The sequence below is a fragment of the Leucopleurus acutus genome (assembly GCF_964270905.1).
Source record: "Leucopleurus acutus genome assembly, chromosome: X".
In the NCBI taxonomy this organism is placed as follows: domain Eukaryota; kingdom Metazoa; phylum Chordata; class Mammalia; order Artiodactyla; family Delphinidae; genus Leucopleurus; species Leucopleurus acutus.
Genome location: NC_139148.1, coordinates 17,880,428 through 17,894,958, shown reverse-complemented (window position 1 = coordinate 17,894,958; position 14,531 = coordinate 17,880,428). Strand labels below are relative to the sequence as shown.

Sequence of the window (14,531 nt, the reverse complement as noted above, 5' to 3'; positions counted from 1 at the left end):
AAGCCTGTCCTCTAGAGACCGCGAGCCACAACTACTGAAGCCTGTGCGCCTAGAGCCTGTGCTCTACAACAGAAGCCACCGCAATGAGAAGCCCGTGCACCGCAACGAAGAGTAGCCCCTGCTCGCCGCAACTCGAGAAAGCCCATGCGCAGCAACAAAGACCCAACGTAGCCATAAATAAAAATTAATTTAAAAAAGAAAACCCTCTAATTCTATTTACCCCAAACTGTGTTCTAACAGTAGTAGTATCATCATTTTTAATCTTACACAGTACACAGAGACTTTGAAAGCATAGAGCCGGAGGGCGGGGCTTGAGTAGGATTCTTAGTGTCTATCTACCAATGCTGTTTTTAACCTCTATCACAAGAAAAATATTTGCTGAAAGCCAATCTAGTTCCCACGTGAGTCTAACTCCTTTATTATTTTTCCCCCATGCCAATCGAACAAAAAAGAAAAAGTGGACATATATTCATTTTTAAAGAATATCTGTTTCATACCATGAACCTATCTCAGGAGGAAAAATGTTCTCGGTTGACACTTATTCTGTCTCAAAACACACACTGGATATTTCATTTTTAATGCTTTGCCTACTGCAAATTCATTGTAAATGAACTCACTCCACTGATAAAGCATAAAACCTTTTAAAAAAACAACAGGGGGGGGCTTCCCTGGTGGCACAGTGGTTGAGATTCCACCTGCCGATGCAGGGGACATGGGTTCATGCCCCGGTCCGGGAAGATCCCACATGCCACGGAGCGGCTGGGCCCGCGAACCATGGCCACTGGGCCTGCGCGTCTGGAGCCTGTGCTCCGCAATGGGAGAGGCCACAACAGTGAGAGGCTCGCGTACCGCAAAAAAAAAAAAAAAAAAAAAAAAAAAAAACAACAGGGAGACTTCCCCGGTGGTGCAGTGGTTAAGAATCCGCCTGCCAATGCATGGGACACGGGTTCGATCCCTGGTCCAGGAAGATCCCACATGCCACGGAGTAACTAAGGCCGTGCACAACTTCTGAGCCTGTGCTCTAGAGCCCGCGAGCCACAACTACTGAAGCCCATGTGCCCTAGAGCCCATGCACCGCAACTACTGAGCCCACACACCACACTACTGAAGCCCACGTGCTCTAGGGCCCGCGTGCCACAACTACCGAGCCCGTGTGCCACAACTACTGAACCCGCACGCCTAGAGGCCGTGCTCTGCAACAACAGAAGCCACTGCAATGAGAAGCCCGTGTGCCGCAACGAAGAGTACCCCCGCTTGCCGCAACTAGAGAAAGCCCGCAGGCAGCAACAGAGAGCCAACACAGCCAAAAATAAATTTTAAAAATTAAAAAATAAAAGTTTGAAAAAAAAAAGCAAAACAGGATAACCCAGTGATGTCCAACAGTCCACGTCAATATAACCTCACCTTTGATGTGGATTGTGACCCACAAGTACACTACCAAGCTGTTACACGTACTTCCTTAGGTGAGTTTAAGCTGCTCTTGCGGCTGTGGGCCTCTCCACAACTGTCATCTATCTATTCATCAAAAAACTCAGAAAACTTCACAGCAGCATTCCAAAATGGTCTTTATTTTCACATCTAATACACCAATAAGAGTTGGAATAGAAAGAAGCTTCTGACTTTCAACTTTACAGTAAGGCCAAATCTTTTCCTATCCTTAGGTCAATTTTATAATGAATAACTGGTGAATGTAATAGGTTGTGTGTCATTTACCACGGTGGTAAATGAAGTCATTACTGCTGTTCAAAAAAGGCCCTAAGGCCATCCTATTAGAAAGAGATAAATGGCACCGAGTGATATAACAGAACTAAAAAAAGACCAAGGAGACATCTTTGTTCTGTGAGATCAGAAGCGAGAAAGAGAAGACCTGGCTGAAATAAAACAACAGACACATGAAATTTCTCATTTGTAATTTTAATCGAAAGCATTGCTATTCATTTTTTAAAGTCTTTCCTTATAAGCACCAAATTTTAATACCTATATCAATTTGGGGGGAAAAGAAACTCCCGTCAAGAGCTTCCCTCCAGAAGAAAACAATGATGTTCATTCTTCCAAACAATCAAATTCGAAGTCTACCAAAACAGAAACAAAAGAAGCCCACACAGAAAAACAAAAACAAAAATCACATTCTAGAGGTTCAGTGCATTTAGCAGCCTTCACTGTGCTGTCTAATCATCCTTCAAAAAAATAACACCCTAGTTCACCAAAATATACATTTTCCATTTGATTTTTAAATTAAAAAATAATTAAAAAAAGGAAACTTGAAGGAATTCACAACTAATTGCCTGACTCCTTTCGATGTCATGTACAGCATATGAAGGTCAGGAAGGCTATTTGCAGCACACATGATTAGGGGAAATTGATTTTCAAGGTTTAGCTTTCTTCCAAACAGTGTAAAATACCCACCTGCACAAGGAGTCAAGGAATAAGAACAGGTAATTCAAGGAAAAACAGGCATCACTTCAAATTTGTTTACTGGCCTACAAACTGGAAGATGGATGAAAGCTTCAGAGCTTACAGCACTGTGGTAATGAGAATGAAGGCCTCTTAAACAAGGGCACTTTGCAGCCAGGATGCCCACCACCTGTGACGTCCCGGGGTGGGGAGGGAGGGCAGCAGGTGAGCAAAGAAAAGATTAAAGGGACACAAATATCCTCTCAGGTAACACTTCTGCTTCCAAGGACTCTAAAATGTTTTGGGGAATTAACAAGAGAGGAGAGACAAAGACAAGAGGGAGGTGAGAAGTGGGGTGGGGGGGATGGGAGGAAGAGAGAAAGGAGGGAGGTGGGAGAAGAGGGAGCTAGGAAGAGAAGGGGGAGAAAGGTGGAAGGATGGAGAGGAAAGAGGAACCAGAGGGGAGCCAGAGGGCGAAAGCCTTTTCTCCCGGTGTCATCAACTGCTTTCTAAAGTCTTTCAATGTATAAAGAAGAGCTGGGAAAAAAAAAAAAAAAAAAAGAAGAGCTGGCTATAACAAATGCTCTGGAGAGGAACCCTGATGAACATGCTCGCCTGTTCGCCAGGGAGAGGTGTCAAAGCTCTCCACAGGCCAGGAGGAACCTGGCGGCCCCTCCTCCCTGGGAGACTGTCATGGTCACGGAGCTCAGGCTAGCAGGCAGCCATGAAACCTGCTCTCGCAGGAAGCTAGACCCTGCCACCTCTGGTATGGTAGCTTTGGTCTACAGACCACAGTCCGGTTTTTAGGAGGAAGAAATGCACTATAAATTTCCAATGACAATGCTTTCATTTGGCATTTCTCTGGGTTCTTTTCTTATTTCCCTGGACTAACTTTACTAAGTGGAACTAATGGAGAACATCAACATTAACTTTATGATGCCCACCATTATTTTTAGCTCTATCTCTACTGCAAATCAGAATCAAGTGAAGTGTAGAAACTAATATTAAAGTAGGGTAATTTTAACATAAAAGGACAATGAGCTTCTTCAGTCAGCCTGCTCCAGCTGGGACGGTGTCTAGCTTGGGGCTCCTGAAGCTTTAAAGTGCACATCAATCTCCTGGCAGGCTGGTCAAGACAGGTCACCAGGCCCCACCCTCCAGTGTTTCTGACTGGGCAGCAGGCTGGGGCAGGGCTCGAGAAACTAGTTCCCAGGGGATGCCACAGGTCTGGGGATTGCCTGTGAGAACCAGTGGTGCCAGACCATTAAAACCACCTGAGAAGCTGTGTCAGGCCACACCCCAGCATTTGAGGGGCGGGGACGGGGGGACCAGGGCCTTACATGTACTATACAACTAATTCTGTTTCTTTAAAATGTTAAACAGGCATGATATTTACATGGAGGTTCTGATTTGGCAACACAATGTGGTCAAAGGATACAATTCCAAGTATGAAGGGACACAGACGATCTCCTTCGAGAATTCCACAGGACAATACAGGTGCCCCAGCTGTTCTTCATAGAGTGACAGGGCTTCAGTCAAATTGACACAGTTTCCCTAAATCAAAGAGAGAAAAGCAAACAATAGGATTCTTAAGTCCTACTGAACGTCCACTCATTTGAAGGTCTCTAATAAATGAGCAATTCTAGCTTTAGATAAAAGTTCAGCTCTGAAAATGAGATAAGGTTTCTGTACTTTCACAAATTGCACTGAGTTCTATTTCTAGATCCATTAGCTCATTATCCTTCTACCTCATTTACCAAGCCATTTCAAATTATTCGAGTATGAAGCAACAGAAACCAGTGAGACCAATTTCTCATTAGTGACACAGTCATTGTATCAACACCATGCAATTAGCAAAGATTCATACACATAACCCATTCAAAATAGTCACCACTGTGTTGAGAATGAAGTATCAAAAAGATAATGTTCTTGGCTTCCAGAAACTACAACCCTCTTAAGAGTCTAAGATGCTGACATAGAACTATATTCACACCTCTGTGCTTTCCCCCAAAATCTGTGATTTATTTTATTTATTTCAGTAAGAGAACAAAAGTCTATTCAGGATGTATACACTAAGGATATTCCCCAGTTCTACTCTTTATCAAACATTTTCTCTTGACTTCATTGTTCTAATTTTTCTCCCTTTTTTGCCACCCCTTTTCTGTCTCCCCAGCAGGTAGGAGTGCTCAATGAAATATAGTGGAAGTCTGCTGGGAAAGATTTATTTTTTGAAATGTGTTCTTTTTTTAAACTCTTGAAGTATAGCCGATTTACAATATTGTGTTAGTTTCAGCTGTACAGCAAAGTGATTCAGTTATATATACTATATATATATTATTATATATTATATAGATAGATAGATCTATATATATATATATATCTTTTCAGGTTATTTTCCATTATAGGTTATTATAAGATATTGCACATAGTTCCCTCTGCTATACAGTAGGTCCTTGTTTATCTATTTTATATATAGTAGTTTGTATCTATTAATCCCAAACTCCTAATTTATCCCTCCTCCTCCCTTTTCCCCTTTGGTAACTAAAAGTTTGTTTTCTATGTCTGTGAATCTGTTTCTGTTTTGTATATAGATTCATTTGTATGCTTTTTTTGTGGTACGCAGGCCTCTCACTGTTGCGGCCCCTCCCATTGCGGAGCACAGGCTCCAGAGGCGCAGGCTCAGGGGCCCTGGCTCACGGGCCCAGCCGCTCCGTGGCATGTGGGATCCTCCCAGATGGGGGCACGAACCCACATCCCCTGCACTGGCAGGCGGACTCTCAACCACTGCGCCACCAGGGAAGCCCTGTATTAATTTTTAGATTCCACATATAACTGATATTTGATTCTGGACAATCAAGGATAAATACAGTGACCCAGCTCCTTCAACTTTCTTCCAGCCTCCAACTTAGGTAGGATATGTGGAGCTGCAGCAGCCACTCTAGGACCATCAAAAAAAAAAAAGGTGAAGAGAATCAGAAATGCTGGCCAAGACACAGGAGAGCTGCTGAATGCATACAGTACCTGCATAATTCTACAGCAGTGATTCTCAATCTTTAATGTATGTATGAATCATAGGGGGCCTTATTAAAATGAAGATTTTCATTCAGTAGATCTGGGGTAGGGTTTATCATTTGAGCACAATTTTCCCCCAAGGGCTTTTCATAATGGATTTAGAAAACAAGATGGATATTTAATACCAACTATTTCCTCTTAACCTCTAAAATTCTTATATATTTATTTATTTTATTTGGTTGCGCAGGTCTTGGTTGCGGCAGGCGTGCTCCTTAGTTGCAGCTCACCAGCACCTTATTTGAAGCTCACCAGCACCTTAGTTGCAGCACATGTACTCCTCAGTTGTGGCTGGTGGGCTCCTTAGTTGCGGCTTGAGGGCTCCTTAGTTGCAGTTTGCTGGCTCCTTAGTTGCAGCTCACAGGCTCCTTAGTTGCAGCATGCAAACTCTTAGTTGCGGCATGCATGTGGGATCTAGTTCCCTGACCAAGGATCAAACCCGGGCCCCCTGCATTGGGAGCATGGAGTTTTAACCACTGTGCCACCAGGGAAGTCCCAACCTCTGAAGTTCTTAACATTTGGAAGACAACTGAATATATGTGCTGATCACATTCCTTCATAAGAACTTTGCTATCAATTTGCCTCAAAATAGCCAAGTATAATGTAAGATGAAAATTATTCACATATAATAAAGCAGCCTGTGATATAAGCGTTCCTGAGGATGGCTTTCAAAACCAAAGAACCAGTCAGTCATGGGCAAGTGGGTAGACAGAACTATTCCAAGGGCTGGCCTGGGCGGTTTTAACGTAGCACATTCGCTCAGCACATCGTCATCCTTCAGTGCCAGCCTGTTTAGTAACCCATCATCTAGGGTCCTGCAGTGGGAACTGGCCAAAGTGCCCTTGGCCAGCATATAATTTGGTTTCAACATCAAGTTCACCATGAGAGTACATAAACACCACATGTGTAATTTAAGATTCACAAATAGAAAACACTGCCCGGTTGTTTTTAGAACACCTCACTACCGGGGAAGCTATAGAATGGAAATGCCACCAAGGTTCACAGTTCAAGGTTTTCCTTGCCATCTTAAAAATGACACCATGCTCTCTCTTTACAGAGGGTATATGGGAAGTCCTCCTTACGAAGAATGTGGTAAAGAAATAGGATAGTTTCAATTTATGCTTCCCCAAAATTGTCAAAAAGCAGTTTAAAAAAGAAAAAAAAAACCCCACAGATACCTACCCAAAAAAAGTAATGTGATACATTTCACTTTTCTATGTATTTAAATGGAACTACACTGTTCTTTTCTTATGACACATGGAGGATGCATAATAACAATCTAATAGCAAAGAATTAAGAAGTTTCTCCTTGCCTCATGTTAGCTGTGGGTGACACTTGCTTTATTACTTTATAGATTTTAGTTCTGTTTGTATCTTTTACACAGCTTGTGTGATTTCTGTAATATAAAAAAGTCTGGACTTCTCTGGTGGTCCAGTGGCTAAGACTCTGCGCTCCCAAAGCAGGGTGCCCAGGTTCGATCCCTGGTCAGGGAACTTGATCCCACATGCGTGCTGCAACTAAGAGTTCGCATGCCGCAACTGAAAAGATCCCACATGCCGCAACTAAAAAAAAAGTCTGGAAGAATACCTCCTTAAGGACACCATTTTTATCTAGTTCAAAAGCAAGCAAAAACAATATGATGATTTAGCAGATCACACGTGTGTAAAACATCTATAAAGAAAGCACAAGAGTAACTGAAACAAAAAAATCACACTAAAAATGGGTTACTTCCAGAAGGCGGGAGGGGATTAGGGAGGAATGCAGACAAGTCAAGCATACTGGTAACATCCATGACTGCGGGGGGACAGGGAAGTTAATATCTTTGTATCATAACTAATATGAATATCACACACATATTTTTGTACTTTGAAATAACCTACAGTTTTTTTTTATAATGAGGGGTGGGGGGAACCTGCCTCCTAGTCCCACAAAAGCAATTCTTCCCTGGATTCAAATTCCCCTAGCCTGCCAGCGGTGGATCGATGAATCCCCACACATTCCAGGACGCCTTCCCCAGCTCTGTGGCCCACAGACAAGGCTGTCTTCAACCAGCCACAGTGACACTAGTGACATCATGAACTTGCCATTGTGATGCAAGCAGTTTTAGGCAGGAACATTTAGCTTTTGTCAGTCACCAAGTTAACAAGCCAGACAACATTTTTGTCCCATCTTTAACCTTACTCCATTTCTAAGCTACAGGCTCAGGGAAGGGGGGTGGGTGTGAATTAAAGGTATCTCCTGAGCATACCATGTGGTAGTTTTTGAAAGTATTACACTGTGGGAATGACATCAGTACGTACTGAGTCAAACCACACTGCAGCTCTTGACTCCTGCTTCTTCAAAGGCCTACGCCCCCTTGGTTCATATGACACATTCAACCACCCAACATACTGTGGGATTCCTGGGTATCATAAAAAGAGATCGCCTTGAGTTTCCAACTATAATGAATGCGGGGGTGGGAAGGATGTCCTAATACATCTTTTGGACAATTCTTAGAAACCAGCACAGCCTTGAGTATTTAAGGTGATTTTTAGTAAAAGTTGGCTGGCAAAGGCCAGGTTATCAAAGCCTGAATCATTAGTATTTAGGAATGGGCGGGGATGATCTGTCAAGTAAGCCTTTCTATTAGTTGTCCATACTGAGAAAAAGCAGTTCCCCAAGGAAGCAGTGTACCAGGTAAATACAACAAAAGAAAACACTCGTGCTTTCTTCCTAACGGTACCTATTCTCTACTATAAACTGACTGGTTTGCAGTAGATCCAAATTGTTTTCCGTCACTTTTGATTAAAGATGTCAGAGCCTCACAGTCTCCCCAACTTAAGCTCCATGAGACTTCTATTTGCAGAAACATAAAAAGAACCAAATTCTATCAATATATGCTCTGCTTGAGAAATATCCACTTATGAAAAGCCCAACTCACTGAATTCGGGTTGTTTTTATAAGAATAAGACCACTTGGTTTGAGCAGGTTTCATTGTAGAGTTCCTGTAAAGCAGGGGTCAGAACCCTTTACAGGGTTCCTGTAAAGGGCCAGACAGAAAATATTTTAGGCTTTGCAGATCATATAGTTTTCACCAAAAGTGCTCCAAAGCTGCCGCTGTAGCAAAAGCAGCCATGGACGCTCTGTAATGAATGGGCATGACTGTGTGCCAAGAAAACTGCAAAAACTAGCAGTAGATGAGATCTGGCCCGTGGTTTACAGACCCCTGGACCCATGGCTTTTAAAAAGTCAATTCTACAATGTGTTTTAAAAATCATTCTTAAGGATCAGGGTAAGAAAAAGTCCGTTCGTCGACAGTTGTCTGTTCCCTTGAAGCTTGCCAACACTTTCACCAAGTGCAAGGTCCAGGATTAATTGCCCGTGCAGGGGGAGGAGGAAGAAAACAGGATGGGATGGAAACTAATTCAAGGTGTCTCTTAAGTTGCCAAGCTGTTTTCGGCACTATGAATCTCAGATCCCGTAAACTGTCTGGGGTCTGCTTAAAAAAGTCTCCTTGGGAGAATAAAGTTAGGACCTTTCTAGTAGCTCTTGACATTTAACTATAACAATGCTTTAAAAAAGTTGGGGGGAGGTGGAATTCTCCTGAAAATGCTGAAGAATTAATTACAGGGACCAGAGTACAATACTGTTTATCTTCTGCTTATGAATCAAGGGATTTTTGTACCAAGTAAAAAGACGGATCATCAATTAGCTGCTTTTGCTGTCATTTTCGAAAAGTTAAGGACTTTAGTAGGTTATATATATATATATTTTTTACATATCAAGAAATACTAACTTCAAACCTTTTAAAATTAAGAATCCCCTAGAAAATGAGGAAAATACAATTTGCTTCCACCTGGTGGCAGCAGCTCATACTACAGCCAGAGCAGTTTATGAAATTATGTAGATGGCTTTTCCACTAAGAAGCTCCTAGAGGATGAGGGGAAAAACCACGGTCTGTGTCTCCATCTAGTGGCAGTAACTCATACTACAGCCAAAGCAGTTTATGAAATTATGCTGATGGCTTTTCCACTAAGAATTTCCTAGAGCAGCGGTCCCCAACCTTTTTGGCACCAGGGACCAGTTTTGTGGAAGACAGTTTTTCCACGGAAGGTGGTAATGTGAGCCATGGGGAGCGGCAGATGAAGCTTCGCTGGTTCACTCGCCGCTCCCCTCCTGCTTGTGCGGCCCGATTCCTCACAGGCCACAGGCCGGTACTGGCCCATGGCCCGGGAGTTGGGGACCCCTGCCCTAGAGTTTGGGGGTGGGGGGTGGAATCACAGTCTGTGTCTCCATCTGGTGACAACTGCTTATACTACATCCAAAGCCCAAGTTTAATAAATCAGAAGGTTGTGGTAACAGGACACAACAGAACTCATTAATTCCCTTAAAATGACAGGTCAGCTATTTACAAACTTACTACTTGAGAACATAATCCAATTATACTGGTCTGTCCTTGAATTTTTTTTCAGTACAATACGGTTTTATTTATCCACTTCTCTATTACATCTTCAACTACTTCCTTCCATATTGACAATGGTGGGGATGACAGAATTAAAATATTGCATAATTGCTCAATTGCTTTATGCCACATTACAAATATAACAACCTCAATAACAATACTAATACCATCACCACCAACATGATTACTGAAAATATACAAAAGATTTTTGCATATACTTGTCCCAGTCTCCCCCACTCACCACTATTTTTAATAGTTGTACTATCCCTACATTGTCAGAGCATACAGCCATTACATACTATACACACTCCCTTTTAACCTTCATTTAGTCTTAATTTTACAAGTAACTAAATAGTTAGTGCTACCATTAGTCTTTATGTTAATGTCTCCTTAAGTATTTTGGCTGTGTGAAGCACAAAACATAAAATTTGAGGGTTTTGGGAAAAAAACATTTAAGTAAGTCTATACCTGTGTAAAATATTTCCCATCCTGTTTCAATACTTTCATTGAGAGGTCAAGAATCAGTCTGAGAAACTCCCATGTGGAATCTGGATGTAAAAAAAAAAAAATTAAGTTTTATAAATGTGGGTTTACGTGCATGAGAAACAACATCTAAAGTCAATACAAAAATAAGAAATAGCCATGAGCTTCTTTAAGACCCAATATTCGAGGGCTTATTCGTGAATGACAGCATACTGTCACATATTTTGTGTCTTGGACACACGTGCACATACACGCATACACAAGCAAGATCAAAAGCAAATGTGCATGTACGTAGCAGTGTTCTCACCATACCCATAAAGATTTGACACAAAGGCAGTGGTTGAAATCTGAAAGACAACAGCTTTAAGTAACGGGGAAAGCATCAACATCTCAAGAGAGAAACCGCAAGGGTGAGGGTCAGCGAGGGTCATCAGGTGGTGACCCGAGTCTGGAAACTCAGCAGGAAGACAAGGTAATAGAAAAAACATGAAGACTGAAATCCTAAGCCAGCAGTAATTTCGAGTGGTGGTCTGAGAAGGGGAACTGTCTCTGGTGTGGCTTAGAAAGGTCACCATATTGTCCCAGTACAGGTTAAAAAAATCACAGTATGTAAAAATAAGTTATCCAACAAGCTAGTGTCTCAATGGTATGAGTCATTTTATTTCATGCTTATTTCAAACAACTGAATTAATTTTTCTCATTTAATGGCAAAACAGGATTTGACCAAAGCCAAATCTAGCCATCTTTCTACCTCTGGCCTCAGTTTAACTACCTTTAATAAATGAAGGAACTTTTCTAGACAATCTCTTAAGATCTTTTCATTCTCACATGGTGCCAAGAAAAACGTTTCCATGAACATTATCTTGGTTAAAAAGAAAAAACAGAATCTACCTTCTTCCGGAGATGTGGAGATTGGAACAGCTGTCAAATCATTAATCACATAATCAAACTCTCTCCCTTCTTTGGCGTACCTCTTCAGTACTGGAATACAGTCTTCTATTAGAACCTTCCAGAGAGAACAGGAACAGATGCGGGTGAGCCAACACATATGGAAGTAGTTAAACACTTGTAAAAGGAAAGGGGAGACGGCATGCGGGGGTTGAGGGCCACAGCACCCTGCCGCACAAGCAAAAATGACTTCCACCCATACCTGCTAAGAGCTAAAATTCAGGACCTACTGCATGCTTTACAACTCCTCGCAGGTACTATTATCATCCCCATTTTACAAATAGAGACACAAACGAGAGAGGTCACAAAGCCTGCTCAAAGGCACCCAATAAGAAACGGAGCCAAGAAGCACACCTAGATCTGAAAACCAAGTTCACACTTTTAACTCTAATCTATACTGCCTATCCTACTACATGTATTTTCTTCTACTTTTAGTTTTTCTTTTATACTAAGCACTGAATGACTTTGTTGTCTATTGATTTATTTTTTGCATCTTACCTCTAATACCTCAAGTACTGATGGTTATAAAGCCATGTGATAAATGCCAGCTCTCACAATCACAGAGTTATTAACAAGCAGAGTACAGCAGGTAGAAGCTGGAATTCTCATACAGACCCTTTACAGTAAATACAGGAAATAAGTTTGGGGTTTGCCGTATCTTTGGAGTACTGAAGCTATGAGCTAGGGACCCACCTAGCTGTAGGCAAATTCCTGAACAAGAAAGGAGTTATTCTCCTTGTCTTTTCATTTTTCTACTTAACAAAAAACATGTTCGTGTATAAAAAAAAAAAAATCACATGTAACAAGTCAGAAATCGAGCTTGCCACAATTCCCTAAGATAAACTATTCCAGATCTTTTCCTATAAATGTTCTTACACATATCCTCAAAACCACAATTCTTGAAGAAACTGGATCTTCCTGTCCGGTTGTTACATAACTCGTTTCATTTAATGCATCAAGTGCAACCATGCAAAGATCTAGAAAGCACTAACACCTCAGCCGCCTCCAACTACATATCAGTCTTGTTTGATATGTTCAGTTTTCCCTTGTGCTCAAAGTCTTGTGCACATTCACCCGCACATAAACACAAATGCTTGTTCTCGTTTGTATAACTAGGATCACACATCGTTCTGAACTTGGCAACTTTCACCTAACACCATTCCAGGTAATGATGTTTTTTTAAAAGTATTAACATACCACTAAAAATGCTATATATTCTTACCATCGTCAAGTCTTGGTCTCTACAAACACAGCCATAACAAACCTCCTTGTATAGATGACGGTTGCCTGGATGCCCAAACATTGGGTTGCCAGAACAAAAGGCATGTGTACTTTACTTTTTAATTCTTAAGGCAATTCTTGCTCCATAAAGCACCTGTGTCCTTGCAGCCTTCCCAGTACTGGATGTTGTCCCCGTTGTTTTATTTTGTCGAGTCCCTTGCTAACTTTTCACAAGAACTTCACGCCACCAATAGGGGCAAGCAGCTTGTCATAAGTTTGCAGGCTATTTGACTTTCGTCTTCTGAAAAGTACCAATGAAAGCGAGTACCCCTAAAGCCAAATTCCTCTGCCAACTTTATGATTAACCTCTCTATCCAAAACTTTATTCCCTTTCTTGTCCCACACCCGTTCCCCTCAAGCCTGAGGAGTATCAAAGAAGTTGGGGGCGGGGGGTGTTGAAACTGAGCAGGGCCCTGCGGGCCCTCCCGGGTACAAAACCTTTCTGTATCCCTACACCTAACAATCTGATACATAACTCTGGGATCTTCGACAGGAACTAAGGCCCCCACCCACGTGGAGGCTGGTAACTTCAGGCTGAGCACAAGTACTTACAACCAGAAGACTGATGACTGAGAATCCAGTTAACACCACCGGGGTACCTCACCACCAACCAATCAGAAGAAAACTACACACCCTGCAGCTCTCCCCTCAAATTTGCCTTAAAAAACTCTTCCCTGAAAACCCATTAGAGCTTGACCTGCCTGTTCCTGCTTGGCCCTTGCAATAAACCTTTCTTTGCTCCAAACGCTGAAGTTTGTTTGTTCGGTCTCACTGTGTATCAGGCACACGAATTAGGTTTCACCAGTTTTGATGAGCCAACCAAGAGACTGTGCCCGAGACAGGTCGACCCTGGCCGAGGGCAGCCTTCTTCCCTGAGTCCCCAACAGCCACCAGAGCTCATTTCACTCAGAGGAACTTGGAGGGACGCTCCCTGGCGATGCCGGATGCCAGCCCTTTCAGCACAGGACTGTTTAGAACCAAGAAACATTCTGACCTACGGCCCACCTTAGGCATCGGTTTGGGCTGAGTCTCTCCAGCATGCGTGAGCTAGGAATTCTACCGGCTCTGTCTAGGTTCATTCCCTTTCAGGAAGTGAGCCACTCTGGGTTCATTGTGAGTCAATCTGATTCTCTTTTGGGAGTCAGACGAATCTGCTTGGAGGCCTCCATCTGGGAGTGGGAAAGCAATTTTGAAATATACCTTATCTGATCTCTTGTCTATGCGACCGTATTTGTTTTTTATATCTGTGTATCAGTCAGTACTTGCATTGGCTGGTTAAGATATCTCTGGTAATGGAGCTCATACTGACACCATGGTTATTCTTCCCTATTGCACTGGCTTCACCTACAGCAAAGAAATCTTCCCTTCTAGTTACAAAAAACATGTTCATGTAAAAAAAAAAATCACATGTAACAAATCAGAAATCGAGCTTGACACAATTCCCTAAGATAAAGGAACTAGGGGACTAGGCTTGGTCATTTGGCTTCACCTCTGATAGGGCATTGGTTGGCTCTCTCCCTTTCTGGGGCTAGGGAACTGTGACCCTGAGATTGTTCTGCATTGCATTGGTTTGCTCTTTGCTTGGTATTTGACACCACCAGCCATGAATAACTATGGATGAGCACAGCTCTGGTCCATCTTGTAGTCCCCTAGAGTACATTTTTCAGAACTGGGAGATCAGCTTTGCTCCCATGAATGAAAGAAAATATTCATCGTAACACTGCCTGGCCTCAGTACGCCTTGGGATCTGGACAACAATGGCCCTCTAAATTATAACAGCATCTTTCAACTAGAACTGTTTTATAAAAGGGAAGTGAAATGGGGTGAAATTCCTTATGTATAGGCTTTTATGCTATGTTGTATCTAACTGAGCCTTTTGGAACTGGTTTGGCTTTTATTTTGGGTGTGAGCATGA

General features: G+C 42.3%; 1 protein-coding gene across 1 annotated transcript in view; it reads right to left on the bottom strand.

The window, feature by feature from the left end:
• Positions 1 to 1,898: 1,898 nt before the first annotated feature.
• Positions 1,899 to 14,531, bottom strand: part of SMS (spermine synthase) — a 52,005-nt gene continuing 39,372 nt past the window's right edge. Inside the window, exons 8-11 of the mRNA XM_082864022.1 lie at positions 11,279 to 11,393; positions 10,373 to 10,452; positions 3,833 to 3,948; positions 1,899 to 2,406 (exon numbers count right to left, since the gene is read on the bottom strand). Of these exons, the coding sequence (XP_082720148.1) occupies positions 2,367 to 2,406; positions 3,833 to 3,948; positions 10,373 to 10,452; positions 11,279 to 11,393 (351 nt within the window). The 3' untranslated portion in view covers positions 1,899 to 2,366. The remainder of the gene's footprint in view (positions 2,407 to 3,832; positions 3,949 to 10,372; positions 10,453 to 11,278; positions 11,394 to 14,531) is intronic.